The sequence below is a fragment of the Tupaia chinensis genome, unplaced genomic scaffold (genome assembly GCF_000334495.1).
Source record: "Tupaia chinensis unplaced genomic scaffold, TupChi_1.0 Scaffold000377_2, whole genome shotgun sequence".
In the NCBI taxonomy this organism is placed as follows: Eukaryota; Metazoa; Chordata; class Mammalia; order Scandentia; family Tupaiidae; genus Tupaia; species Tupaia belangeri.
In genome coordinates, this window is record NW_006159876.1 from 1,653,596 (window position 1) to 1,678,015 (window position 24,420).

General features: G+C 50.6%; 1 protein-coding gene across 1 annotated transcript in view; it reads right to left on the minus strand.

The window, feature by feature from the left end:
• IQCH (IQ motif containing H) overlaps positions 1-24,420 on the minus strand; it is a 284,969-nt gene that overhangs the window by 13,749 nt on the left and 246,800 nt on the right. The window contains exons 19-20 of the mRNA XM_027773807.1: positions 22,517-22,687; positions 9,377-9,499 (exon numbers count right to left, since the gene is read on the minus strand). Of these exons, the coding sequence (XP_027629608.1) occupies positions 9,377-9,499; positions 22,517-22,687 (294 nt within the window). The remainder of the gene's footprint in view (positions 1-9,376; positions 9,500-22,516; positions 22,688-24,420) is intronic.

Sequence of the window (24,420 nt, forward strand, 5' to 3'; positions counted from 1 at the left end):
GCAAGTGAGAAAGCAAACTGTCAGGTCTGGGATTTGAACCTCAGTTGGCCATGTGGCGGTCCAGAGTTCCACCCACCATGCCACCTACTGGCCCCCGTTGGAGTGTTTTAACAATAGAAAGCCTTGAGCCAGCTGGTGGTGTGATGGTTAAGGCACTGGATCCCACATAGCTGATTCTGTGGCTGGGGTCCCAGACCTGGTGGCTTGAAAAACATGCCAGGCAAGTGTGTGCGTGCCCAAAATCCCGAGAGGGGAATGGAGGAGAAGGGACTGTGGCCATTCCCCCCAGGGGGAGGTGCTTTCTCACTCTCCCTTTCTCCTCTTCTCTCTCTGGCCAGTGCATATGCTCTCTCCTAAAGCAAAAATTAAAAAACAACCAAAAACCATACAATTCCTGGGCCCTATCTTCTGAAATACTGATGATTTGGTCTCCAGTGGGCCCTTGGTACAGTGCCGTAATGAGTTGTTTTAGAACCTGAGGCAAAGAGAGAGTGAGTATTCTGACTCTGTTTTTATTAAAAATTTGGTATTTTCTTCATCACAATTTTTTTGCACTAATTTCTATTTTTTTTTTGAGAGAAATTTTTGCTATAGGGTGTGTGCCTTTGCCAGAGAGACAGAAAGAGACAGAGAGAGAAAGAGAGAAATCACTCCTGAGGGGGATGGCCACGCTATAATCCCTTCTCTTCCATTCTCCACTCAGGATTTTGGGTATGCATGCACACGCGCCTGGTGTGATTTTCAAGCTTCCAGGTCTGGAGCTGAATTGTGGTTGACCACATGGGAGTCCAGTGCCTTAACTACCTGCTGGCCCTGATTTTTATTTGTAAGGTATTTCACTGCAGTGTCACTTGTTTTACTGCTGATGGGTTTCTCTGTGCGTGTTCCTTTGCGTTTTGTGCTCAGGTGAGTGCTTCACTTGTGTCACTCCTCTCAGCCCTGCCTGGGCGTCCATGTCCTCCCACGCAGGGCAGCGGGCCTGGCTCCGTCCACTCCCACGCAGCGCAGCGGGCCTGGCTCCGTCCACTCCCACGCAGGGCAGCTGAGGCTCTTGCACCCCTATAGTGCTGTCCAAACAGTAGTTGCTAGCCACGTGGGGCCACTGAGAACTTGAGACCCCAGTCAAAACCGAGGTGTGCTGTAGCTTTTAAAGACTTGGTGCACGTGTGCATACACACACACACACACAACTCAGATATCTAATGAATAATTTTTAACATTGATTACATGTAGAAATGACAATATTTTCAATATATAGGGTTATTTCCAATATCTTGTGGGAAAATGGAATTAAAGTATGCATTTATTTTGGTGCAAAATATTTTGAAATCTATAAATAATAGTTTTTCATAATACGTATTTTTCATGAAATTTTTTGAGTGATTTTTGCTATAGGGCACATGCACTTGCCAGAGAGAGAGACAGAGACAGAATGCGAGAAACCACCTCCCAGGGGTTGGTCCGCTCCAATCCTTTCTCCTCCAGGCTTCTCTTGGGATTTTGGGCATCCACACACATGCGCCCAGCATGAGTTTGAAGCTGCCGGGTCCAGGACTCGAACTGTAGTTAACCATGTGGGAGTCTAGCAACGTAAGCATTACATCATCTGCAGGCCCCATTCATGAACTTCTCTAATTTTAATTTTGAAAAATTTTGGCAGAGGGTGTGTGCACTCAACAGAGAGAATGACAGAGACAGAGACAGAGAGAGGGAAAGTAAGAAAATAGCCCTCATGGGGCATGGTCACACCTTAATCCCTTCTCCATTCTTCTTTGGGATTTTCACACACATACACATGACTGGTGTTTCTTTGTTTGTTTGTTTTTTAGAGATTTTTGTTATAGGGCGTGTGCGCTTGCCAGAGAGAGAGACAGAGAGACAGAAAGTGGGAAATTGCCCCCCAGGGAGGATGGCTATACCGCAATCCTTTCTCCTTCATTCTCCTCTCGGGATCTGGGGCATGCACACACATGTGCCTGGCATGAATTTTAAGCCACCAGGTCTGGGATTCGAACTGTTGTCAACCACATGAGAGTCCAGTAACATAGCCATTCGACCAACTGCTGGTCCCCGCCTGGTGTGTTTTTTAAGCCACAGAGTCTAGTATTCAAACCATGCCGTTGGCCATGTGGGATCCAGCGGCCTTAACCACCAGGCTGCCAGTTGGCCTTCATGAACTTTTAAAAGACCCCATACAATACAATATATACATGAAATGAACCTTAGCTATTTTTTAACTTTTAAATACATTGCCCCCAGGAAAGTTCACATTATTTCTGTGGCCCACATTTGTGGCTTGCAGTATATTTCTGTTGGGCGGTTATTCCAGGGCTCTTCTGTTAACACACATAACCACAGCTCACTTTCGATAAGCCGTTCTCATTTCAGGACTTCACATCTCCTTTTTTTAAAAAAAGAGTTCTGGGAACCAGATGGTGGCACGGTGTTCACGTGACTGGGCCCACATGGGACCGTCCCCCAGCGTGTGTCCTGTCTGAATGCTGGGTGTGAGTGTGTGTGCGCTCATGCCCACATCTGGGCTGGCTGAGGCTCAGGGTCGATCACGGCATGGGGACCCGATGGGGGTGCTTCTCACTCTCTTTTCTCTCATGATGGAAACAAAGGGATACACTGAAGAGAATATTAGGTCATTGGATAAGTCATAATGCATTTTTCTATGCTTTTCGATGCAAAAATGCACCATTTCCTGATGGCTCAACAGTTCCATGTATGGAAAAGCATCTCATTGTCACATGCAGAACTAATTAATAGACATTTAATTTCCAGGGGACCTGTGAGACAGTTATTGGATTTCCCTCCCAGCAATAGAATCTTGGTTGGAAGTGTTTTTTTGCTTGATTCTTTTGTTCTTTGTTTAGGCCATAGAGCACTCAGCAGATCTCAAGAGAGAGGGAAAGTGAGAAATCACCCTCCAGGGGGGATGGCCATGCTCAAACCCCTTCTCCTTCAGTCTCCTTTTGGAATTTTGGGAATGCACATACACATGCCCAGTGTGTTTTTCAGGCCTCCAGGTCTGGAACTCGAACCATGCGGTCAGCCATGTGGAATCCAGCACCGTAACCACTATGCCTCCTGCTAGTCCCCTCTCTTTTCTTGACTATATTAATCATAGTAAACTGCCCCTTTAAACTCAAAGATTAGAATAATCCCGAGTCTTTTTCTATTTTCCCCCTTTGTTTTCACTTACTTGGTCCTGTCTTGGAGTGTACCTTGTTAACTTTTCACTGGATACTCGTCACCAAAGATGGAAAGGCTCTAATGGTCTTTCTTCAAGAAGGGTTAAGTTTTGCGTCTGGCAGGCCGGCAGAGTGCTGGCAGCCCATCTGGATGCATCAAGGTTTTCTTCTAGATTTGCTAGATCTGGCCTATTTACATTTCTCCCTTACTCTTTGTGTATATTTTTTTCTCCTCGGGAAGCATCCTTACTTCTAGGACTTTGAGGTGGAGGTGTCCACTGAAAGCTTACGATTATTAGAGCCTTTCAACTTAGTAGGATATGAACTGCAGTTTCTTTCTTCCCAATGTTATGTATCTTTTGAAACACCGGCTAGATCTTTAGCCTCCCAACTATATATATATTTTTAAAGGATTTTTGCCACAGAGCATGTGGACTTGCTGGAGATGGGAGCGACAGAGAGAGACAGTGAGAGGGAAAGTGATAAATCACTTCCCGGGGGGACTGCCATGCCACAATTCCTTCTCTGTTCTCTTCTTGGGATTTTGGGCACACATACACACATAGCTTGTGGAGTTTTCAGGCCACGAGGCCTGGGTTTGAGCCTTGGCCAGCCATGTGGGAGTCCAGCACCTCGACTACTATGCCACCTGCCGACTCCACAGCTAGAATTTCTTTTTGTTTCATTTTGGTTCTGTTTTCTGGGTTTCATGGAGTCTTGAGCTCTTCACTCCGCCAGGTACGAGTCTGCCAGTGATGGTACCTGCACACAGACTTCTCGGCTCTCCTCACTTTGATCACAGTTGCTCTCAGATTTTGGCTCTTCGGTCCCAAACAGCTGAGCAGTTCTCAACTTCAGCGCCTGTCTCCTCAGCCCAGTGAGACTGTGGTCTCTGTCTGGGTCTGTTCACTAGCAGTTTTCTTGCCGCCCACTGTCTGACCACCATACCAAGATTTTAGGTTTCTGTTCTGGGAGCACCCATCTTTTGATATAAAATTCTTTATCAACGAAGTAAGGTGGGTTTAAATGTTGTGGTAATTTAAAAAACAGAACCCAGGGGCCGGGAGGTGGCACAGCGCTTAGGTGCTGGACTCCCACATGGTCAACAGCCATTCGAGTCCAGACCTGGCGGCTTGAGGCACACTGGGAGTGTGTGTGTGCCAGAAATCCCGAGAGGAGAATGGAGGGGGAGGGATTGCGGCATGGCCATCCCCTCTGGCGAGTGATTTCTCACTTTCTGTCTCTCTGTCACTCTGTCTTTCTGGCAGGTGCACGTGCCCTATAGCAAACATCTCTCTCCAAAAACAAACAAACAAAACCCAGTTCCTGGTTATTCATAAAATAGAAGTTGTAGTTGTTACCAAATGCTATCCCACAGGGACTAGCATGGGTGTTAGATCACTGTTGGAGCCCTTGGGAGGGGCCCAGGCTGAGGGAGGTTCTATCTCGATGTGCCTCCCTGATTCCCATGGCAACCCATGAGGTGGCCCTGAAGGGTGTCCGCACAGAGGGACACGTCTCACCTCTGGTTGGCTTTCACTGGCCATGACAAGTTAGATGACCACCCCTAACTAGCGAGCGAGGGCCGAGGAAGTGCAATTCTGATTTGTGCCTGAAAGGCGGAGATTCAGAACATTCCTGAGCAGCCCTAATGACTCCCACTTCGGCAATCCCGGCCAGAGGACGAGACAGTGGCAGTTGTAGAGCTGTTTAGGACCGTGGCACCCGGCCTGTGTGTGTGAGACTGGCCCTGCCCCACACTGTGGCAGGCAGGAGACAGGACGCCTCTTCCCATATGGCTTCCATTACGACTTCATCTCATTAGGAAATCAGCAGGGGTAATTCAGAGCATTACAGATATACCAGGAATGAGACCCGCCAAGTAGCTTACAAACCCAGCAATGCTTCCTTCCAATCTTCATCAAGGAAAAATAAACTCGCGGGCTCATCTCATTTCCTTTCTCTTCCTCAAGATTTGGGACAAAAAAATATTAGAAATTCTGTGATAATAATGGAGAAAAAGCCCAATGTCTAGAATAAGGACTTCTTCTTCTTCTTCTTTTTTTTTTAATTGCCAGAGGACACATGTACTAACTAGAGAGACACAGAGACAGAGAGAGAGAAAGAGGGAGAAAGGACTCCCCAAAAGGAGTATGGTCATGCCCCAATTCCTTTCCTTCCACTTGTCCATCCTTTCAGGATTTGGGGCACACATGCATCTATGTCTGGTGTGTTTTTCAAGTCACCAGGGCTGGGATTTGAACTACATGGTCGGCTATGTGGGATTCGGCTTCCCTTAACTACCAGGCTATTAGGGCAGCCCGAGAATAAGGATTTTTGAGAAATCTTCTTTCTGTGTGTTAATGGTGCTTTTTCTAGAAAGACTACCCACTTGGATAGTTTTTATCTTTCCTTTATTTATGATAAAAATATATGTGCATGTATGAGAGAGAGGGGGGGAGAGAGAGAGAGGGAGAGGGAGGGGGAGGAGGGGGGAGAGAGAGAGAGAGAGAAGGACCACCTCCCACAGGGCCTGGTTATGCCATGATCCCCTTCCTCCAGTCCTCCAGCACAGAGAATCCTGGGCACTTGAGCACTTGAAGACCATCCACATTATTATTTTTTAAATTATTTAATTTAATTTATTTATCATTATTTATTTGCTTTAGTGCACATGTGCCCCCCAGAGAGAAACAGAGAGGGAAAATGAGAAAGCAAGCTTCCACGTCCAGGACTCAAACTGCAGTCAGCCATGTGGGAGTCCAGTGTCTCACCCACCATGCCACCTGCTGGCCCCCAACCATCCACTTTAAATTCAACGAAGAGTGGAAGCAGGTAGTAGAGGTTGTGCTAGAATTTGGATAAGTGGGTAATCTTTGGAGACTTAGCATAACCTAAAACGGCAATGTACTTTTAGCAAAGATAATTGGGTATATTTTTTCCCTGCTGTTAGGCAGAGACCGTCAAAGGGGCTTTAGAGAGAAGTGTGTGCTTCGCAAGCTGAAGAATACAACTCTGATGTATACCCACATGGAGTATTTCCTTTGAAATGGTCCCAGAATTCTTGGGTTGCATTGGTAATACTGTTTTAGAAAGAAAGGCAGGTAATGGTAAGTAGCCCTTAGGAGAAGATTGTGCGTAGGGGAAGCCTTAGTGTAAGAGGAAGAATTGTGCTTGACTTTGTGGACAATCATGGGTTCGAATATCAGTTCCACAAAATGCCTGGCTGTGTGACCTTGGAAAGTGGGTCAAGCCTTGAAGCCTGAAGTCCTCACTCTTCCCTCACTGGGAAGAGTACCTTCCTGTCGGACAGATGTGAAGAATAAATGGGGTACTGAAGTGTAGCGCACAGTAGGTGCTCTGTGAATGCTGGGCCATCCCTTACCTTCCCGAGAGAAGGCAACTCTAAGCCAGCAAGAGGAGTCCTGACCAGGGATGGACCCTGAGATCTGAAAAGATGAGACTCCTCCCCACCATCTCTGGGAAAAATAGCAAGAAGATCGCTGGAGAACTTCCAAAATTTCCAAGTAGTCATGTAACTTTCACCTCAGTTGTCCTTCTTTTTTTTTTTTTTTTTCCCTTTTAGGTTTTTGCCATAGGACGTGTGCACCTCTTAGAGAAAGACAGGGACAGAAAGAAAGGGAAAGTGAAAAATCACCCCCCCGGGGGGGGGGTGGCCATGCTGCAATCCCTCCTCCTCCATTCTCCTCCTGGGATTTTAGGCACGCACGCACACGTGTCCAGGGTGATTTCAAGCTGCCGGGTCCAGAACTTGAACCACAGTCGGTCATGTGGGACCTTGGCCACTATGTCACCTGCTGGCCCCCGGCTTTTTCTTTTTAATATCATTCTATCACTCTGGGCCCACAGTCTCTCTCTCTCCCACTGCCTCTTTCATCCTTTGTGATTGTTTAGCATGGGCGACCTGGTGGTGGGTCTATGAACCAAGCTGCTGGGCTTCCACAGCTGTCCTAGGGGAGTTCCCGGCCCCACCGGAACCCCTTCCTCACCGGAACCCCTTCCTCTGCACCGTGCACTTGCCTCCCTGCGGCCGGAGCAACCTGTTTCCCCAACTAAAACCTGTGCTTAAACACGGATCTGATCAGCTCAGAGACCAAGGTGACTTACCTAGTTTGATGTTTTAGTTTTCCCGAGGGTACTAGGACGTCAATCAAATACAAGCCGTTAGCACAAGAAATAAATCTCTAATAATAATTTCGGGCAGTAGAAAGCGATGGGGCATATTTTCTTTCGGGCAGGAGACTCTCTGCCACATATGCCTATGCACAGAACCGGTTCTGCTTTGATTATTTTAGAAGGAAATAAAATAAACAGACTCAGATAAAGCACGAGTTAGATTTAGCCACCTTCTGGTACATGGAAGGGTTTCAGTCTCATCAGTTTGGGGTTAAAAACGATTTAATTCCAAAGGGATCGTGTGCAGCAGATGCAACAATTAATTTCAGGTAAATCAGTTCAAGCTGGCTCTTTCATTCTTTATTTTATCAATTTTAATGTAATTTGCAAGGGAATATGAGCTCCGTTAGATGTGCTCGCAAACGGCGTGACTCAATCTAACCAGAGGGCCTGCGCTCCCTGACAGAGCCCGGGTGGCTCCTGGGGATGGCTGAGTATCAGCCAGGCCATGACAGTCACCATTAGCCCATGCACAGGGCTGTCCGTGTGTTCTGCAAAGACCTGTGAAAATATCTGATCCTTGAAAACTGTGCTAAGTCTCAAGTATGAAAAATAAAAAGTGTCCAGTATCTACAAATAAAAACATTTGATCAAACTGGTTACTGTTCGGTCCTTACAGCACACACACACACACACACACACACACACATATATATATATATACATACACACACACATGTGCATACATATTTAACGTGGAAAGTGAATGTATTTGGATATATTTGCTGTGTCATGGATGGCTCTTCCAACAAAACCCATCCTGCAACAAGAAAGAGCACGTGGGGCAATCTGGGGACTTGGAACAGCACTCGGTGTCGGAGTCGTGAAAATCTGAACCCAGTGGAAAAACAGGGAACTGTTCCTTAGAGTGAAACAAGCTTCTAGGCACGAAACGCAGGCCGTGGCTTAGGGAGGAGGCGTGGCATCACACTCGCCTCACTCGCCTACGTCAGGACGAGGTGCAGGATGGGGACCACAGTGTCACTGGAATCAGGCCAGAAATGGGGAAGCTTTAAATCGGGAGACTTTCGAGAAAGAAGTGAGAGTATGTAGGCAGGCGGGCATGTGCTACGGACTGAACGGAGGTTCCCCTGCCGAAGCTTGGTCCCACGTGACTGTATTAGACACAGGGCCTCCGGAAAGGTGACGAGGTTAGCAAGACCATAACAGGGAAGCTCCGATCCGATAGAATTGGTGTCCTTATAAAAGAGACACCAGAAGGCCAGCAGGTGGCATGATGATTAAGGCACTGGACGCCTACATGGCCATCTGTGGTTCAAGTCCCTGACCCAGCAGCTTAGAACTCATGCTGGGCACACGTGCGTGTGCGCCCAAAATCCTGAGAGGAGAATGGAGGAGAAGGGATTGTGGTGTGGCCATGTCCCCTGGGGGTGATCTCTCACTTTCCTTCTCTCTGTATCCCTCTATCTCTCTCCCTTTCTGGCAAGTACACACATCTTATGACAAAAAACCTGAGGGGGAAAGACACACAAGAGATTTCTCTTTCCACCAGGTTAGCAAGAGGTGGCTGTCAATGCGCCAGGAACCAAAGCTGCCTGTGCCTTGATCTTGGGCTTCCCCGCTTTCAGAACGGTGAGAAAACAACTAGCCATGGTTTAAGCCACACAGTCCTTGCTACTGTGACGGCCCCTGAGCAGACGGAGAAAGGTCTTCCTTGATAAGCAACTTTCCATCAGCTCCGGAAACTCTTAAGCATGCTTCAGGCTCAAGAGCGGGCTCTCCCAATACCTCCTCATTCTGGCGGGCTCCTGGGCTTGTGCTTTACCAAGGTGGGTGTCCGAGTAGTAGGTGGAACAGCTCCCCCGGGGAGCTGCTGTCCGCTGTCCCTCAAGGGGCACTCAGCCTTCTGCTGAGTACATGTCACGTAGAACGCGAAGGACATCTGCTCGAAGGGGCCCAATTCTGAGCTAGCTAGATCATTCGCAGGCCGGTATCGGGTCCAGCCCTGGACAACCTCGTACCTCCACGTCATAGCCGATGCCGTGGGCCTTACAAATCTGGAAGAACACGTAGTGGAAAACCAGCGACAGGTTGTTGTGTCTCAGCTGGGTGGTCATCACTGCATAGCGACTGGTTGCCGGCGTCTGGAAGAGACCACGACAGGAGAGTAGGCCCGCTACGCACTTGCTGTTTTTGACTAGGGGGAGGTGACAGAGACATGGCGAAGACAATGCAGACGGCTCCTACCTCCCACCCCCCCTTCCCTACTGTTAACACCTTACATTGCCAAGGTACGTTTGTCACAGCCAGGAATCAAAGTGCTATTGGGTTTTCGGAAAAGTCATGATGCATTTTTGCATAGAAAAATATGTCATGACCTTTCCAGTGACCCCATACAATGCTGTTACGGTGTAAGTGCACACTTTCCTTAGATTTTAGTGCTTTTTCTCTAACTCCCTTCTTCTGCCCCAGGGTCCCATCCAAGACCCCACATTAGATTTTGCTGCCATGTCTCCTCGTTCTTCTAGGTTTGTCAAACTCTCCCCACCCCCTTTTAAAGAATTATTTTAATTAATTAATTAATTATTTTTTATGACTTTTCTGGATAGGTTTTTGCTACAGGGCACGTGCGCTTGCCGGAGAGACAGAGAGACAGAAAGTGAAAAATCATCCCCCAGGGGAATGACCATGCCACAATCCCTTCTCCTCCATTCTCCTCTCAGGATCTTGGGCACGCACGTACACGTGCCTGGCGTGAGTTTAAGCCATGGGGTCCAAGACTTGAACCGCAGTCAACTACATGGGAGTTCAAGGACATAGCCATTACAACAACGGCTGGTCCCAACTTTATTTATTTTCATTTGATCAAAGAAGGATAGAGCAAGAGGGGTGGGGTCGGGGGAGTGAGGAAGCAAGCTGCCAGGTCTGGGACTTGAACCATGGTCAGCCATGTGGGAGTCCAGCACTTTGAACCAACATGCTGCTTACCATTCCCAAACTTCCCCTTTTGTATGGTCTTGGTGGTTTTGAGGAGCACTGGTCAGGTACTTTGTGAAATGTCCCTCAGTCTGTGTTTGTGTGACATTTCTTTCGTGACCAGACTCGGGAGTCCACATGGGCAATCGCCACGCTCATCACCTCATAGCAGGGGCCCATATATTACCAGGACTTTGCACTTGTGTGGTTAATGCCTACCGCCTGGCTACAGCAGGCCTCGCCAGCTTCCGTATTTCACGTGCCCCTCCGCTGTAGGTTCCTTCCCCAGTCCAGAGAGGGAAGTGGTGATTAAGGCAGCTGGGTCCTGCGTGGCTGACTGCATGGTTCAACTCCCAGACCTGGCGGCTTGAAAATCACCCTGGGTGCGTGTGTGTGCCCAAAATCCCAAGAGGAGGCTGGAGAAGGACTGCGGTGTGGCCATCCCCCTGGGGGGTGATTTCTCACTTTCCCTCTCTCTGCAGCAAGCACACAGGCCCTATAGCAACCAAAAAGCAAACAAGCAGAAGAATCCCATCTCCCCACTTCCCACACTACACTCTTTGGTAAGCAGTTGCTAAGTGTAGCTCACCTCCTTGAGCAGTCAACGTCAGAACTTCGGTACTGGGACCAGCAGTTAGCGTAATGGCTGTGTCGCTGGACTCCCACGTAATCGACCGCGGGTCGCGTCCCGGACCTGGTGACTTAAGACTCACGCCGGGCGTGTGTGCGTGCGTGCCCAAGATCCCGAGAGGAGAATGGAGGAGAAGGGATTGCGGTGTGGCCATCCCCCTGGGGGGTGATTTCTCACTTTCTATCTCTCTGTCTGTCTCTGTCTGTATGGCGAGCGCACGTGCCCTATAGCAAAAAACCCTCTCAAAAAAACAAACTTCGGTACTGACTGCAGTCCTTGTTTGGGAAACTGCTATCCTGTATCTTGCTTGCCTATCAGCAGGAGGTGCCCCAAATCACCTGGGTATATAGGCCTGGGGGGTTTAATTGTGCACTTCTTAGGCAAACGTTCAATCTCATATGTGCAAAAGCAGACACTGGTCCTGGCAGCAGAGCACCTGCCCTTGGTGAGAGATAATATTTCCCCTTGACAATCGGTTTTCTCTCTCTGGCAATTTGTGTTTGGGGCCATGGCCAACCTTAGGGCACAGAGATAAAGGTGTTTGGTCCAGCTCCTGAACTTTAGGACCCTCCGTGCTGACCAGCCAGGTGCCTGGCAGCGTGCAGTGACTTGGAGCAGGAGGAGGAGGGGGGCCTGCTGATGCAGACCTGGTCGTGGGCGAGCACGGTCACCTGGCACTCATGACAGTCAACCTCGGGCTCCAGCTGTCTCTGGCGTAACTCAGGAGCGGGCCACGAAGAGCCAACACCCTGCCCTGTCCTGCGTCCTCGCTCGCTCTCTCTCTCTCTCACACACACTCTCTGTCTCTCAGATTTGGTGACCCCCTCTGTGATACACTTCCCTCACACGTGGTGTCTTTTCCTTCATCGTCTGCATGGAGTCCCATGCCCGAGGGGCACCCCGCGGTCCCATTCACTAAGGCTGCTCTTCCTACATCTACCCCCAGGCTAGGCGCCCCCAGGCGAACGCGTCTCGAGTTGTGCCTCCATTACGTTGTCCCACGTGTAGCTGTTGAAATTGTATTTCATTTGTAGCACAAGAAAATCCGTGTGGCCCTCGTGTGCCTCACGACTGCGCTTTCTCGGCCTGCCCTCCCACGCGCTGTTTCCCTGGCTGTCTCCTCACAGGATGGCGCGTGTTCTGGGGGCAGGCATGGCTTGTTTCGGAGCCTCCAGGCTGGGCCCGATGCCAGCAGAGAACAGGACAGGTACGCGGTGCTTGCCGAATGAAAGAAAGAATCAACAAATGACCTAGATCCGGTGGACAACCTTAAGGGCCTCTTCAAAGGATGAAATTCAAGGGCCTTCCAGTCAGCAGGTGCTTTGGGACAGGAGCAGGTGAATTAGAAAGCGCAGAGGACAGTCACACCATCCCTAGAGGACGACTCCGGGCAACCCCTGCAGGCCTTGCCCCAGGGTGACAACATGGCTCTGTGGGATGAAGAGGAGTTGGATGAACTGGGGAAACAGGCGCGGTGGGGAGAAGTCCAGGTCAGCTGTCTGGTGGGACTGGAATGGCACAGCCACAGACCTGCCGGCAGCCGTGCCAGGAGGGCATGTCCCCGCGTTCACAACGAGGCCGGGAGCCCGAGCGCGCGCATGCACAGGTGAACTCAGATGCTCTAAACCCCACTGCAGTTCCTGAGCATGGAATTGCATGGAATTGCCGTTAATCCAGATCGTTCCAAGGTTGCTTTTGTCTCCTAACCTAACACTGCCGTGGTATATATTGGGTCGTCGGGAAGTCCACGACGCAGCATAGAAAACCATGTCACGACTTTCCCGACCACCTAATAAACAAACAAAACCGACATCAGGCCCCAGTCGGCAAGGGAGGCGGGCAGCCCCCAGAGCGGGACCCCGCTCAGTGCTGTGCAGCTCAGCAGAGGAGCTCCCTGCGCTCGGCCGTGCTTCCTGGACGACAGGTAAGGACAGGCCGCCCGAGGCCTCTCTCTGGATGCGGACGGCAGTTCTGCTTCCTCCCGGACCTGGGCCTGTGATTCGGGAGAAGTCTGAAAGAAGAGCCGGGTTGGTGGTGCCTGTCCCTCCTTCCTACCTTCACCATCCCAGTCTACACCCTCATCGCTGGAGGAGAGGGTGCAGGCAGAAGTCTGCAGTGGGAAGGTGACAGGACAGCGCAGGTCACCTGCTAGGCCGCTGCCCGTGTGAGACCTTGACTGTATCAGCGGACTTCTCTGAGGTCTGGTGATCAAGCTCGCCCTAGCACGGAGGCTGGACGCTGATGAGTGGCAGCTGCTAGGTTTTGTTGTCCCTTCAGACTGACGGCAGTGCCATTTCCCAGCTGTTCCCTGCGCCAGCATCTCTGTCTCCTGGGGTTCTGATCACTTTTCTCAAACCCGGGTTGGTCAACGTCATTCTCGTACTCAGAGGCCTTCACGCCTCCTCCTAGACTTCGGGAGGAAATGAGGTCCCTGGCTTGGGGGGGCGGGGTCCCCGCTTGCTCAGTGCACTGCTCCAGCCACCTCCCCTGCTCCGTTTCCCGCTTCTCTGCTCCAGCCTGGCTGGCTCACGGCCTCTCCTGACTGACCATGGGCTCCCCTCAGACTCCGTCCCTTTGCAGGGAGGTCTCCTCACCCTCAGTGCTTAGTGACCGCCCTTCACTTTAAGATAGGAGCAAGTTCTAGGTTCCCATAAAGGGTCCCCTGTCCCTGCCAGGCCACAGTCATTTTTCCTGAGAACTCCAGCAACAGGCTGAGGGTTGGTCGCCGAAATGGCATTTCAGTGAGACCTTGCAGGGCTTTGTGTGCGTGCCGCTATTTTAATGTCAAGATCTCCTTTCTTTTCAGCTCCTCAAGGACAGGGGCTTTGTCAAGTGTCCTCATATCCCTGATGCTTGGTGAAATTCCTGGTACACAGTAAGTGCTAAATAAATGTTATAATAATGCTAATAAAGATGAACATACAGGGCCAACAGGGGGCACAGTGGTTAAGGCACAGGCCTCCCCTATGGCTGACTATGGTTTGAGTCCCAGACCTGGAAGCTTGAAACTCATGCTGGGTGTGTGCGAGTGCGTGCCCAAAATCTCAGGAAGAGAACGGAGGAGAAGGGGTTGTGGTGTGACCATCCTGCCTGGGGGGTGATTTCTCATTTCTCTCTGTCTCTCTGGCTAGTGCATGTGCCCTATAGCAAAAAAATCACTCTAAAAAAATGAACATACAAAATACACTTACTTCTAAAAGGACTGAACCAACTCCACAGTGTTTCCAGGACAACTGCTGATCACCTGGAGCTTCTCTCCCCAGCTCAACAGCACAGGCGACAGGAGCGTGGAGGCCAGGAGTGGGGCAGTATGTACAGACCTTGGAACCGTGTCTGGCATGGGGTAAGCACTCAGTAAATGTTAGCTCTTGTAACTGCATATTAAACTAAATCATTTCACAAATAAGATAATTTAAAATAAGAACTGACCTATCAACCACTAAGCCTTTAAAAAAAAAAAAAGAAAAGTTATTTATTATCTCCAAGAGTAAAAGAGAGAGAGAGAAAGCAAGAGAAGCCAGAGCTTGCTGCTGTGCCCCACCCCAGCCTCAGCCAGCCCAAGGGCGTGGGCATCACGCTCCAGCGGACTCAGGCAAGTCTTCCGCTGTGGACCTTCCCATGGGTCCGTCCCACATTGCCACGTTTGTCACTCGCTACCATCAAGACTTCTCTCTTTATTTTTTTTTCTTTTTATTTGGAGAGGTCTTTGCTATAGGGTGCGTGTGCTCGCCAGACAGACAGAGAGACAGAAAGCAAGAAATCACCCCCCTGGGGGGATGGTCACGCCGCAATCCCTTCTCCTCCATTCTCCTCTTGGGATCTTGGGCATGCACGCACGCGCGCCCAGCATGAGTTTTAAGCCATCGGGTCCGGGACATGAACTGTGGTCGACTACGTGGGAGTCCAGCGACATAGCCATTACGCTAACTGCTGGTTCCCAAGACTTCTCTTTTCATGAAAAGGAACTTCACTTAGGAGACCTGGGTTTCGCTACTTATTTCATGACCTTGGGCAGTTGACTTGACTTGGCTCAGTCTCAGTTTCCTAGTCTGTAAAATGGGTATAATAACCCTTGTTTATTTATGTCCTGGAGTAATCATGGGGCTCAAATAAGCTTATGTGTATTTTAAGTATAAACATTTTACAAATAGAAACATCAGTATTAAAGGTTGGTTTGTGCCATGTACCTTCTTGAGATGACGCACAAGTCACTTAGGTTCGCCAAGGACTGAAACAGAAGTTGTAATTTGGAAATATCTATTGTGTGTATGTTCGATCAGCCAGTATGGTTCGATCAGCGTGATGGTGAAGGTGGCTATCTCCCACGCGGCCAACTGGGCGGTTCAAGTCCTGGATCCTGTAGCTTGAAAACATACTGGGCATGTATGCGTGCACTCTCAAAATCCCAAGAGGAGAAGAGACTGTGGCATGGCCACCCACCCTGGGGGGATTTCTTACTTTCCCCCTCATGGTGACTGCACATGCCCTATAGCAAATTAAAAAAAAGGAGAATGCATATGTCTTTTGGCCTAGATGGTGGCGTAGAATGGAAGGCACAGGTTCCGTTCCTGGGCCAACGTGGTCACACCGGGCTTGGGTGCACTGTGCCTGTAATCCTGGCTCATTGTGAGGATGGGCAGGAGGATTATAGCATGGTGAGACCCTGCCAAACATGCCTATGTTAGGCCGACCATGTAGTGCAGTTGTTAAATGAAGCTGGATCCCATATGGCCATCCACGGGTTAAATCCTGGCCCAGGTAGCTTGAAAAACATACCAAGTCCATGTGTGCATGCCCCAAATCCTGATGGTTAGGAGGGGCCGAGGAAAGGGGGTTGCTGCATGACCACACTCCACTGAGGGTGCTTTCTCTCTCCGGAGTCTGGTGAACACACGCACCCCCTCGCAATGAAAAACAAAACCAAACAAAACCTATCTGTCTTCCTCCCCTTCCCTCTCTTCCTCCTGCCCTCATAAAGGAAAACAAAACATTTGTCTCCTGATCCAAGAATCCAACGATCCTTTTTGGAATATATGCTAAGATATGTCTGAAGTACGTGTGAATCGATCTTTCCCCAGGTATCCTTGGCTGCGTGTCCGCAATATGAAGAGAACCGGGGGCCGACAGAGAAAGGGTGAGTTTGGCTCGTCCGCACAGCGGGATACTGTGCTGCCGACAAAAGTCTGGGAGTGTAGTTAGCGTATCAGTACAAAACGCTCTCCAGGGGAAAGGGAAGATTTACACTGTGTGTATTAGTGGCCACAGGGTGCGTTTGCAAAAAGATGCTTTGAAAGGACACACAGACACTGAGCGTGGGGCCACTTTTGAGGGGAAGGTGGCACCCAGAGGGTGTGCGGGGGAACTGTCGACGTCCAACCGCTCGCACTTAGAGCTCTCAGATACGTTGTGCGTCTGTGTTACGTGCAGTGAAACGGAACGGGAGCCGCAGGAAGTCTGATTGTGGAGACACGACTTGAAAATACGTATTTCACAAATAGTTTTAGTGCCTGAACTATTTTTAGAAAACTATCGTCAAGTTTCTCTCTGTGGCAGGTGGGACACATGACGTGGGCTTGTCTGTACACTTCATTATTCGGATATCTGCCATCTCGGAAACCTGTCCCACGACCACGGGCGTTTCCTTTTTTTGGAGAGGTTTTTGCTATAGGGTGCATGCGGTTGCCAGAAAGACAGAGAGAGACAGAGAGATAGAAAGCGAGAAATCATCTCACCTCCCAGGGGGGATGGCCACACCACAATCCCTTCTCCTCTTCCATTCTCCTCTCGGGATCTTGGGCTCGCACACACATGTGCCTGGCGTAAGTTTAAGCCACTGGGTCCGGGACTCGAACTGCAATTGGCTACATGGGAGTTCAGCGACATAGCCATTATGCTAACTGCTGGTCCCATGTGCGTTTCCTTTGAACATCACAGGTGCCTCCACCACCACCTGGCCCATGCAGTCCTACTGAGTTTCTGCTGTGCTCAGAGCAGTGACAAGCCCATGGGTAATGGCAGTATGCCTGTTGTCACCTTTACACAGGGAACTGAATCTGCCTCTGGAAGATGAACTTGCACTGTGGCCACAACCAGCCAGTGCCGGGCAGGCTGGACAACACCATGTTCGACACGCAGGCTTGTGGGTCTCCAGCCCTGAGGCTAGGGTCTGGCTTCAGCACTTGCTTCCTTAGAAACCTCTACAAGTTCCTTAACGTCACATAACCTCCATCTCCTCATCTGAACTCACAGCACCTGCCGTCTGTATTGGGCTGCAAAAAGATTCACATGAAGCACTTGGTGAAGTACCTGGTGTGGAGTAAAAGTGCCTACACCTGCAATGCGGTGATCATGTTAACACGCGTTGCGGTTAGCCTCAGACCGCGCTGGGCCCTCTGCAGGGCACAGAGCGCCCTGCTGTGCACCCCTGTGCCTCCGTGCAGCGGGGCCTGGTACACGTGGGTGCTGCCAAATACTGGCTGGATTTACTTCAGCTGATTTCTGTTGCCCCTGCTCACCGAGGCCTGGTGAGGACGTCGGGTGCGAGCTGTTACAACAGTAGCCCTTTCTAGGAGAGTGAGAAAAGATCTTTTTTCTTTCTTTCTTTTTTTTTTGGAGAGGTTTTTTGCTATAGGGCACGTGCACTCGCCAGACAGACAGAGAGAGACAGAGAGACAGAAAGCGAGAAATCACCCCCCAGGAGGGATGGCCATGCCGCAATCCCTTCTCCTCCATTCTCCTCTCGGGATCTTGGACATGCACACACACGCGCCCGGCGTGAGTTTAAGCCACCAGGTCCAGGACCCGAACCACATTCAACTACGTGGGAGTCCAGCGACATAGCCATTACGCCAACTGCTGGTCCCAAGGAGAGTAAGGAAAGATCTTTCAGGGGAAGGCTGCAGCGTGATGGCAGGCCTTCCGTGTCCCCTCACTGGAGCCCTCCACACCACACAAGGCTGCCGGGGCCAAGCTTGGATCAGAGCCCCATTCTGTAGGCCCTGTGAAGTCAAATCCCTCAAGAAACCCTGGGATGGGGCCAGCAGGTGGCGTGGTGGTTAAGGTGCTGGACTCCCACATGGCCAAGCGCCGTTCAAGTCTCAGGCCTGGTGACTTGCTTTCTCACTTTTCCTGTCTCTCTCTCTCTCTCTCTTTCTCTCTCTCTCTCTCTGGTGAGCACACGTGCCCTATAGCAAATTTTAAAAAAGAAAAAAAAAGAGACATTGGGATCATTGTGCCCTCCTCTACTTTACAAATGAAGAAACTGAGGTCAGAGAGATGAGAATGCATGACCCCGAGTCCCCGGCCAGCGCGCTTCCCTCCGAATCCCCAGCGGCCACATTTGGAATGTGTGGGAATTTTCGAGATGATCCTTTTCTAGTAAAAAGCAAGGGGGGGGGACACTTTATTGGTAGGAATCTAGTCTTATTAAACTACCTTTTTAAATCACAATCTAACGAGAAGGCTTCGAGCCATATAAAGGAAGCTCGGAATCCTCGTTTTCACTGGAGAATGTAATTTTGCTTCAGTCGCAGCGTAAATGGATTCCGTCCTGAGCACCAGCACTCCAAGTGCGGCGCATCCTATTTGCGCCACGATGCTTGTTCTGACAGTGATGCATTTCAGTTGACATAGTTGAAATCCTTATGTAATAAATCTCTGCCTGGAAATTAATCATGTTGATAATATTCTGAGAATTAATAACACCCACTGCTCAAATCATTAACTTAAAAAAAAAAAAAGGAGCTTTTAAAATCTGTTCTCGGCAGTAAGGGACCACAAATAAATGAATGTTTGATAAAATAATCCAAGTAGCAGTTTAACAAGCGTAAACTCGAGTGTGGCTGCAATAACACGGAACTATTGTTTAAGGGTTGGCAGAGGCTCACGAGGTTCCTCTTTCAGTCAGGAAGCAGGCCTCCACATGCATAATGAACTGCTCTCTGAATTATTAATGTGTTGCTTATTTAGCCTCATCTGTCTAGAAGATAATGTATCCTAACTCTAATGAGTGATTGGTTTTGTACATAATTACAGGAGCAGCCGTCGCGGGGAGATGCGTGCCTTCAAAGGAGTTCTAAATAAAGGCACACACAAACTCGGGCGTCGTCGCATTCTATCAAAATCAAACCCGGAGCATTCGAGAATTCATCATAAATTACAGGAGACAGAATCATTATTAACATCGTAATTTAACACAAAAGGCTTTACTTAATCATTTATTACAGATCATGTGCTGCTAAAATGCGTATAAATGACTTGGGGTGTTTGAAGATGTTCCCAGACATGCTTCCTTTTGGCCACTCATCAGCTCTGGTGTGGAGGGTCCAGAAAGAGAGAGGAAGGGTGAAAACCAATGGAACCAATAGAAAAGGGTGTAAGGGCTTATGTTGATTTTGATAGAATGTTAATCAACAGTTCAAAAGTCGGGGCCAGCTCGTGGTGTGGTGGTTAAGGTGCTGGACTCCCACATGGCCGACCACCGTTTGAGTCCTGGACCTGGTGGCTTGCTTTCTCATGTTCCCTCTCTCTCTCATGAACACATGTGCCCATAGCAATTTAAAATAATAATAAATAAAATAAATAATTCTTTTAAAAAAATGTTCAAAATTTATCAGGTGACTTCATTTTCAAAGTATACACATGGGATTTAGGAGCCCTTGTTAACACCTGTGGGGGTCAGTTGTGGAGGATGCTGGGTCAGGAGCCCAGTTGCCTGGTCTAACAGGGTCTAAATGACAGTCTGCCACCTGTTTCCAGTACGAGACAAAGTTCTTCCCCCGAGAGTCCAGAAAAGTTTATCCTTCCCCAGAATAGCGTATCACCTAAGGAGCGGGCCCAGACTGCAAGTGTGCGCAGGCCCCAGTCCCGAAGGCACGCTCAGCGCTGCGGTCTCACCTGTGCACTTCCTTTCTTCAGGCTGCAGAGGGGGCTGTCAGCCGAGCGCAGACGTGACGGCATCGCCGTCCGCTCACACTGTTTAGGAGGCTCCAGTGGTTACGGACTGTACCGCGTGTGCCCGTGTGCACGCTCCCTTCAAGGAACAGCTATCGCGTGTGTCCGCGTGCACGGGGGTGTGCACAGATGAGCACAGTGGCACTGGACAAGTACACTGTTTATATTGTTCCCAAGCCAAGAGCCCCTTCCGTTGATCCCTGCATCGGAAGACCTGCAGAGCTTCTCCCCTGCGACCGTAGACACATGATGATCACAGACCGTAATGCCTCCCTCCGTGTGCAGGAGTCCCTCCAAGTGTCCCAGACACCTGATCGTGGAGCTCCGGCACGTTGCCAGTAGCCAGGAGCGGAAGCTACAGGCAAGGTGGGGAAATGGGAAAGGGCTTCGCACCCCATGTACGACTCCTCCTTCCGGCCTCCCGAAACACCACCCTTCAATGCGGCAGACTGTTCTGGGGAGTCTTGATGTGGGTACTAAGCCAGCCTCTGGCACGGAGTTAGGGTCACAGCTGGCAGGGCTCAGGCTTTCACTACTGTCAGTTCCTCCCCCCGGCACTGACTTTAGGAGTCTATAGAGCCCTCTGGTGAAGGTGGAGGCCACGGAGCTGTCAGGGCTTAGGGATTCTCAGTAAGGTCCTGGGGCCTGATTAAAAGAATTCTGTTTTTGCTCCTCACTTCAATTTTGCTTCTATTCTTCTTCTATTTTTGTCGAGAGGTTTTTGCTATAGGGCCTGTGCGCTCACCAGACAGACAGAGACAGAGAGACAGAAAGTGTCCCAGACGTCTGATCATGGAGCTCCAGCACGTTGCCCGTAGCCAGGAGTGGAAGCTACAGGCTTTGTGCTCCAAGTATGACTCTTCCTTCCGGCCTCCCAAAACACTGCCCTTCAACGTGGCAGACTGTCCCAGGGTGGGATGGCCACGCCGCAATCCCTTCTCCTCCATTCTCCTCTCGGGATCTTGGGCACGCACGCACACGCGCCCGGCGTGAGTTTAAGCCACCGGGTCTGGGACTCGAACCAAGGTCGACTATATGGGAGTCCAGCGACATAGCCATTATGCCAACTACTGGTTCCTCACTTCTCTTCTTAAAAAGTCAAAGAGATTAAGGGGATTCCTGTGAGAGAGATACTTGCTGGAACCCCTTACGACAGCTGGATTGGGAAGGAGGCTGCCTGAGCCCCGAGACAAGACGTGCCCTCTCTAGTGTGACTGTGGAGACCCTGGGCAGGGTTGAACACGGGCTCTTCAAATCTAGAGGTGTCTCCTGTACCTGAGGGGGCTCAGCAGAGAGGCAGGAGGCCCTGCTCTGAGAAGGGGGTTCCTACTAACCACGGGAGCTCCCTGTTTGTCTGTTCGGTATGTCTGGGTTTCAAGCAGAGCCTCACCTGCCAGGAGACGCATGAAGCCCACTGTGTAGGAGAAGGCAGAGCACGCCCTTGAGCAGCTGTCGGAGCAGTTGCAGCCGAGAACCCCAGTCTTTTGTGCTGCACTTGACCTTTGTTCTCGCTCCCCATGGTCAGCGTGGCCACCCGGCCAAGCCCCCGCTGTCTAGGTGCCGAGGCTGAAAACCCTCAACCCTGGCTGCCAGAGCGATGGGAGCAGTGGAGAGGGAGGCTGTGGCCCTGGGAAGAGGCAGATCATGAAGGGCCTTCATAAAAAAGGGGGAAAGGAGCTTACAGAAGCCATTTCCAAGCCCCCTACTCAGGGGAGCAAAGCACCCCAGTCTTCCCTCCTTGCCACCTTGACTGCCGTGTTCGTGGAGGCTGAGGGGAGAGACAGGACACCCGGAATCTTGTGCGTGACGATCAAAGCTGAAACCAAGGTGCTGGCTTGGAGGAGCAGATTTGAGGCATTTTAGCAGCTGGGATGATGGTGGCCTGATCCCCCAAGCAGTTCAGAAAGACGGGCGATGGCGGTGCAGTTTTGGAAAGCCGGACGCAGAGGACTCTCAGCAGGGCAGTTCTGGAGAATACGGATCTCGGAGTCTGAGGCCCAGGAGAGAGATTGGGGCTACAGATATGTGGGTTTTGTCAGAAAGAACTGGTTCCGACGCCCTTGTCCAGGAAAACGAGTGGAGAACTGAGGGGAGGCCCCGAACGAACACCCCATGCTCTTCCAAGCTGCTGCACGCTGCTTTCTCTTTCTGGAATATCCTCCCCCCTTTCCTCTGTCCAACACCTTCACATTCCTAGAGCCCATTTCAGAGAGCCCTGAGACTTGCCTAGGTTCCCTATTTAAAAAAAAAATTTTTTTTTTTTTTTAGATCTGTCAGAGGATTCACCAGAGAATGTCGGGGGTGGGGGTGGTGGGGGGAAGCACCCTTTAGGGGATGGTCATGCCGCAGTCCCTTCTCCAATCTCCTTTTGGGATTTTGGGCACACACGCACATGCACCTGGCATGTCTTTCAAGCTTCCTGGCCCAGGACTCAAACCATGCATTTGGCCATGTGGGATCCACCTGCCTTCACCACCACACCACTGGCTGGCTGGGACCAGCACGTCTCTCTACACGCAGAGAGGTGGGCACGTACCGCTCAGTGTGCGGCGGCAGAGAGATGCTGAGCACCGAGAGCAATCAGGACTCATCTGTCACTTACCGGCGTGGAGAGGCCACAAGGGTGACCGGTTTTCTTCTCGTCCTTTGGAACAGGGCGGGGCACTTCCAAGGTGCTCAGGCCGCAATCCAGGTGGCCATCTGTCAGGTACAAGGTGAGCTGCGTCAGAGCCAGCTGGTCACTGTACGAAAGGTTGAGGCCCGTGGCCCATACCTGACGAAGACAAGGAGCCATTGACATGAGGTTAGCAGAGGGGAATGCCCAGCTACCCCTCCCCGGACCAGACCCCTCCGCCCAACTAGACCAGTGACCACAGGGCTTGATGGAGTAGACGTGGCGTGGCTCAACGGAGGGACGGAGGCTAATCAGATCGAGTTTCTTGCGGGACACTACCGAAATGAAAATACCTAGCCAAGAGAATCTAGCGGAGGTACCTAGTCCAGGAGGCCTCCTGTTGGCTGTACCTTTCCTACCATGGTGTGCCATTTCTAAGGTGGCCAGTGCAATGCTTTCTGACACTGATTGTTTGTTAGAAGGGTCTTGCTGTTGTGGCCAGAGCTTCAGCCTCCCACCTGGAACTATGGGTGAGTACCACCTCGTGCTTTTTCAGTCGGGGCGGGGGGGTCTCGCTATGTTGCCGGAGGCAGCCTCAGGGCCATAGTCCTCCTGCCTTAGCCTCCCTAGTTGTTGGGGTTATCTGTGCAGGCCACCCCGCCTGTCCTCTAGGCTGGAGCAGGAACTGAACCCAGCCTTCCCATGTGGTCCTAGTCTGTGAAGCACAGCGTCATGGCAGGGTGCTGGGCGGCTGGGCCTGGGTGCAATGTTTCCTACTGAGAAACATGAGACTGGACAGAAGCTTCCGAGGGTGGGGAGCTGTGAGAAAGGGGTGAGTAAATATGAGAACGGGCCGGTTTGCCCTGATTCCAGAAAAAGCAGTGACAGCCTTTTTGGGAACCTGAATGCGACAGTTAAGGGGAGCTTATGGCTGGCCTGGCAGTTTGAGCTCTGCGGCCACCTTACTATGCGCGCACAGGACAATCACTTGGCCTCACCACAGCGTCACTACTAGCCGATGTGAGTGCCTCATCCTAGCTGGTCACAGGGTTATTAGAAGAACACTATGATGTAACGACAATGAAAATGCTTGGAACACGGACATGTTAGCTGTAAGTTACTAGATAACTGAGGAGTGCCCATTCATTCCTTTGACAAATATTTGCTGGGCAGCCACTCCATGCTCAACTGGCATAGGCAGACTAGGCCCTGCGCTGCCCCTCCCCCTCCTACGGCAGAGCAGCCCTAACTGGGCTTGTCATCCCCACGCTGAACCCAGAGTCACCACGGCACCCTCCTCGGTTCAGCGCATAAGGCAGGTCATTGTGCTGGTCATAGGTAAACAGGCAGGTAACTCTTGGGACAGGAAAGTGAAGACAGGGCCAGCCTGTGGCCCGGTGGTTAAAGGAGCTACTGGGTCATTGGGAAAGTCATGACACATTTTTGCATAGAAAAGCATAGAAAAATTCGTCAGATTTTCCCAACCATCTAAGGGCTCCCACATGGCCAACCACATGGTTCAAGTCCCAGATCTGGTGGGTGCGTGTGCGTACACGCTCCTACCCCAGCAGGATAGAGGAATGGGGGAGAAGGGACTGGGGTGTGATCACGCCCCGTGGGAGTGCTTTCTCCTTCTCCCCACCCCCCTGTTTCTCTGCCTCTTTCTGGTGAGCGCATGTGCCCTCTGGCAAATTAAAATGAAAAAAAGTCAGGCCAGCAGGTGGCATGGTGGTTAAGGTGCTGCACTCCCACATGGCCAACCATAGTTCGAATCCCGGACCTGGCGGCTTGGTCTCTTACTTTCCCTTTCTCTCTCTCTGGTCAAATTAAAAAACAATAATAACTGACCACCATCTTCCAGTAATTAACCAAAATGACGAACACAAAGGGAA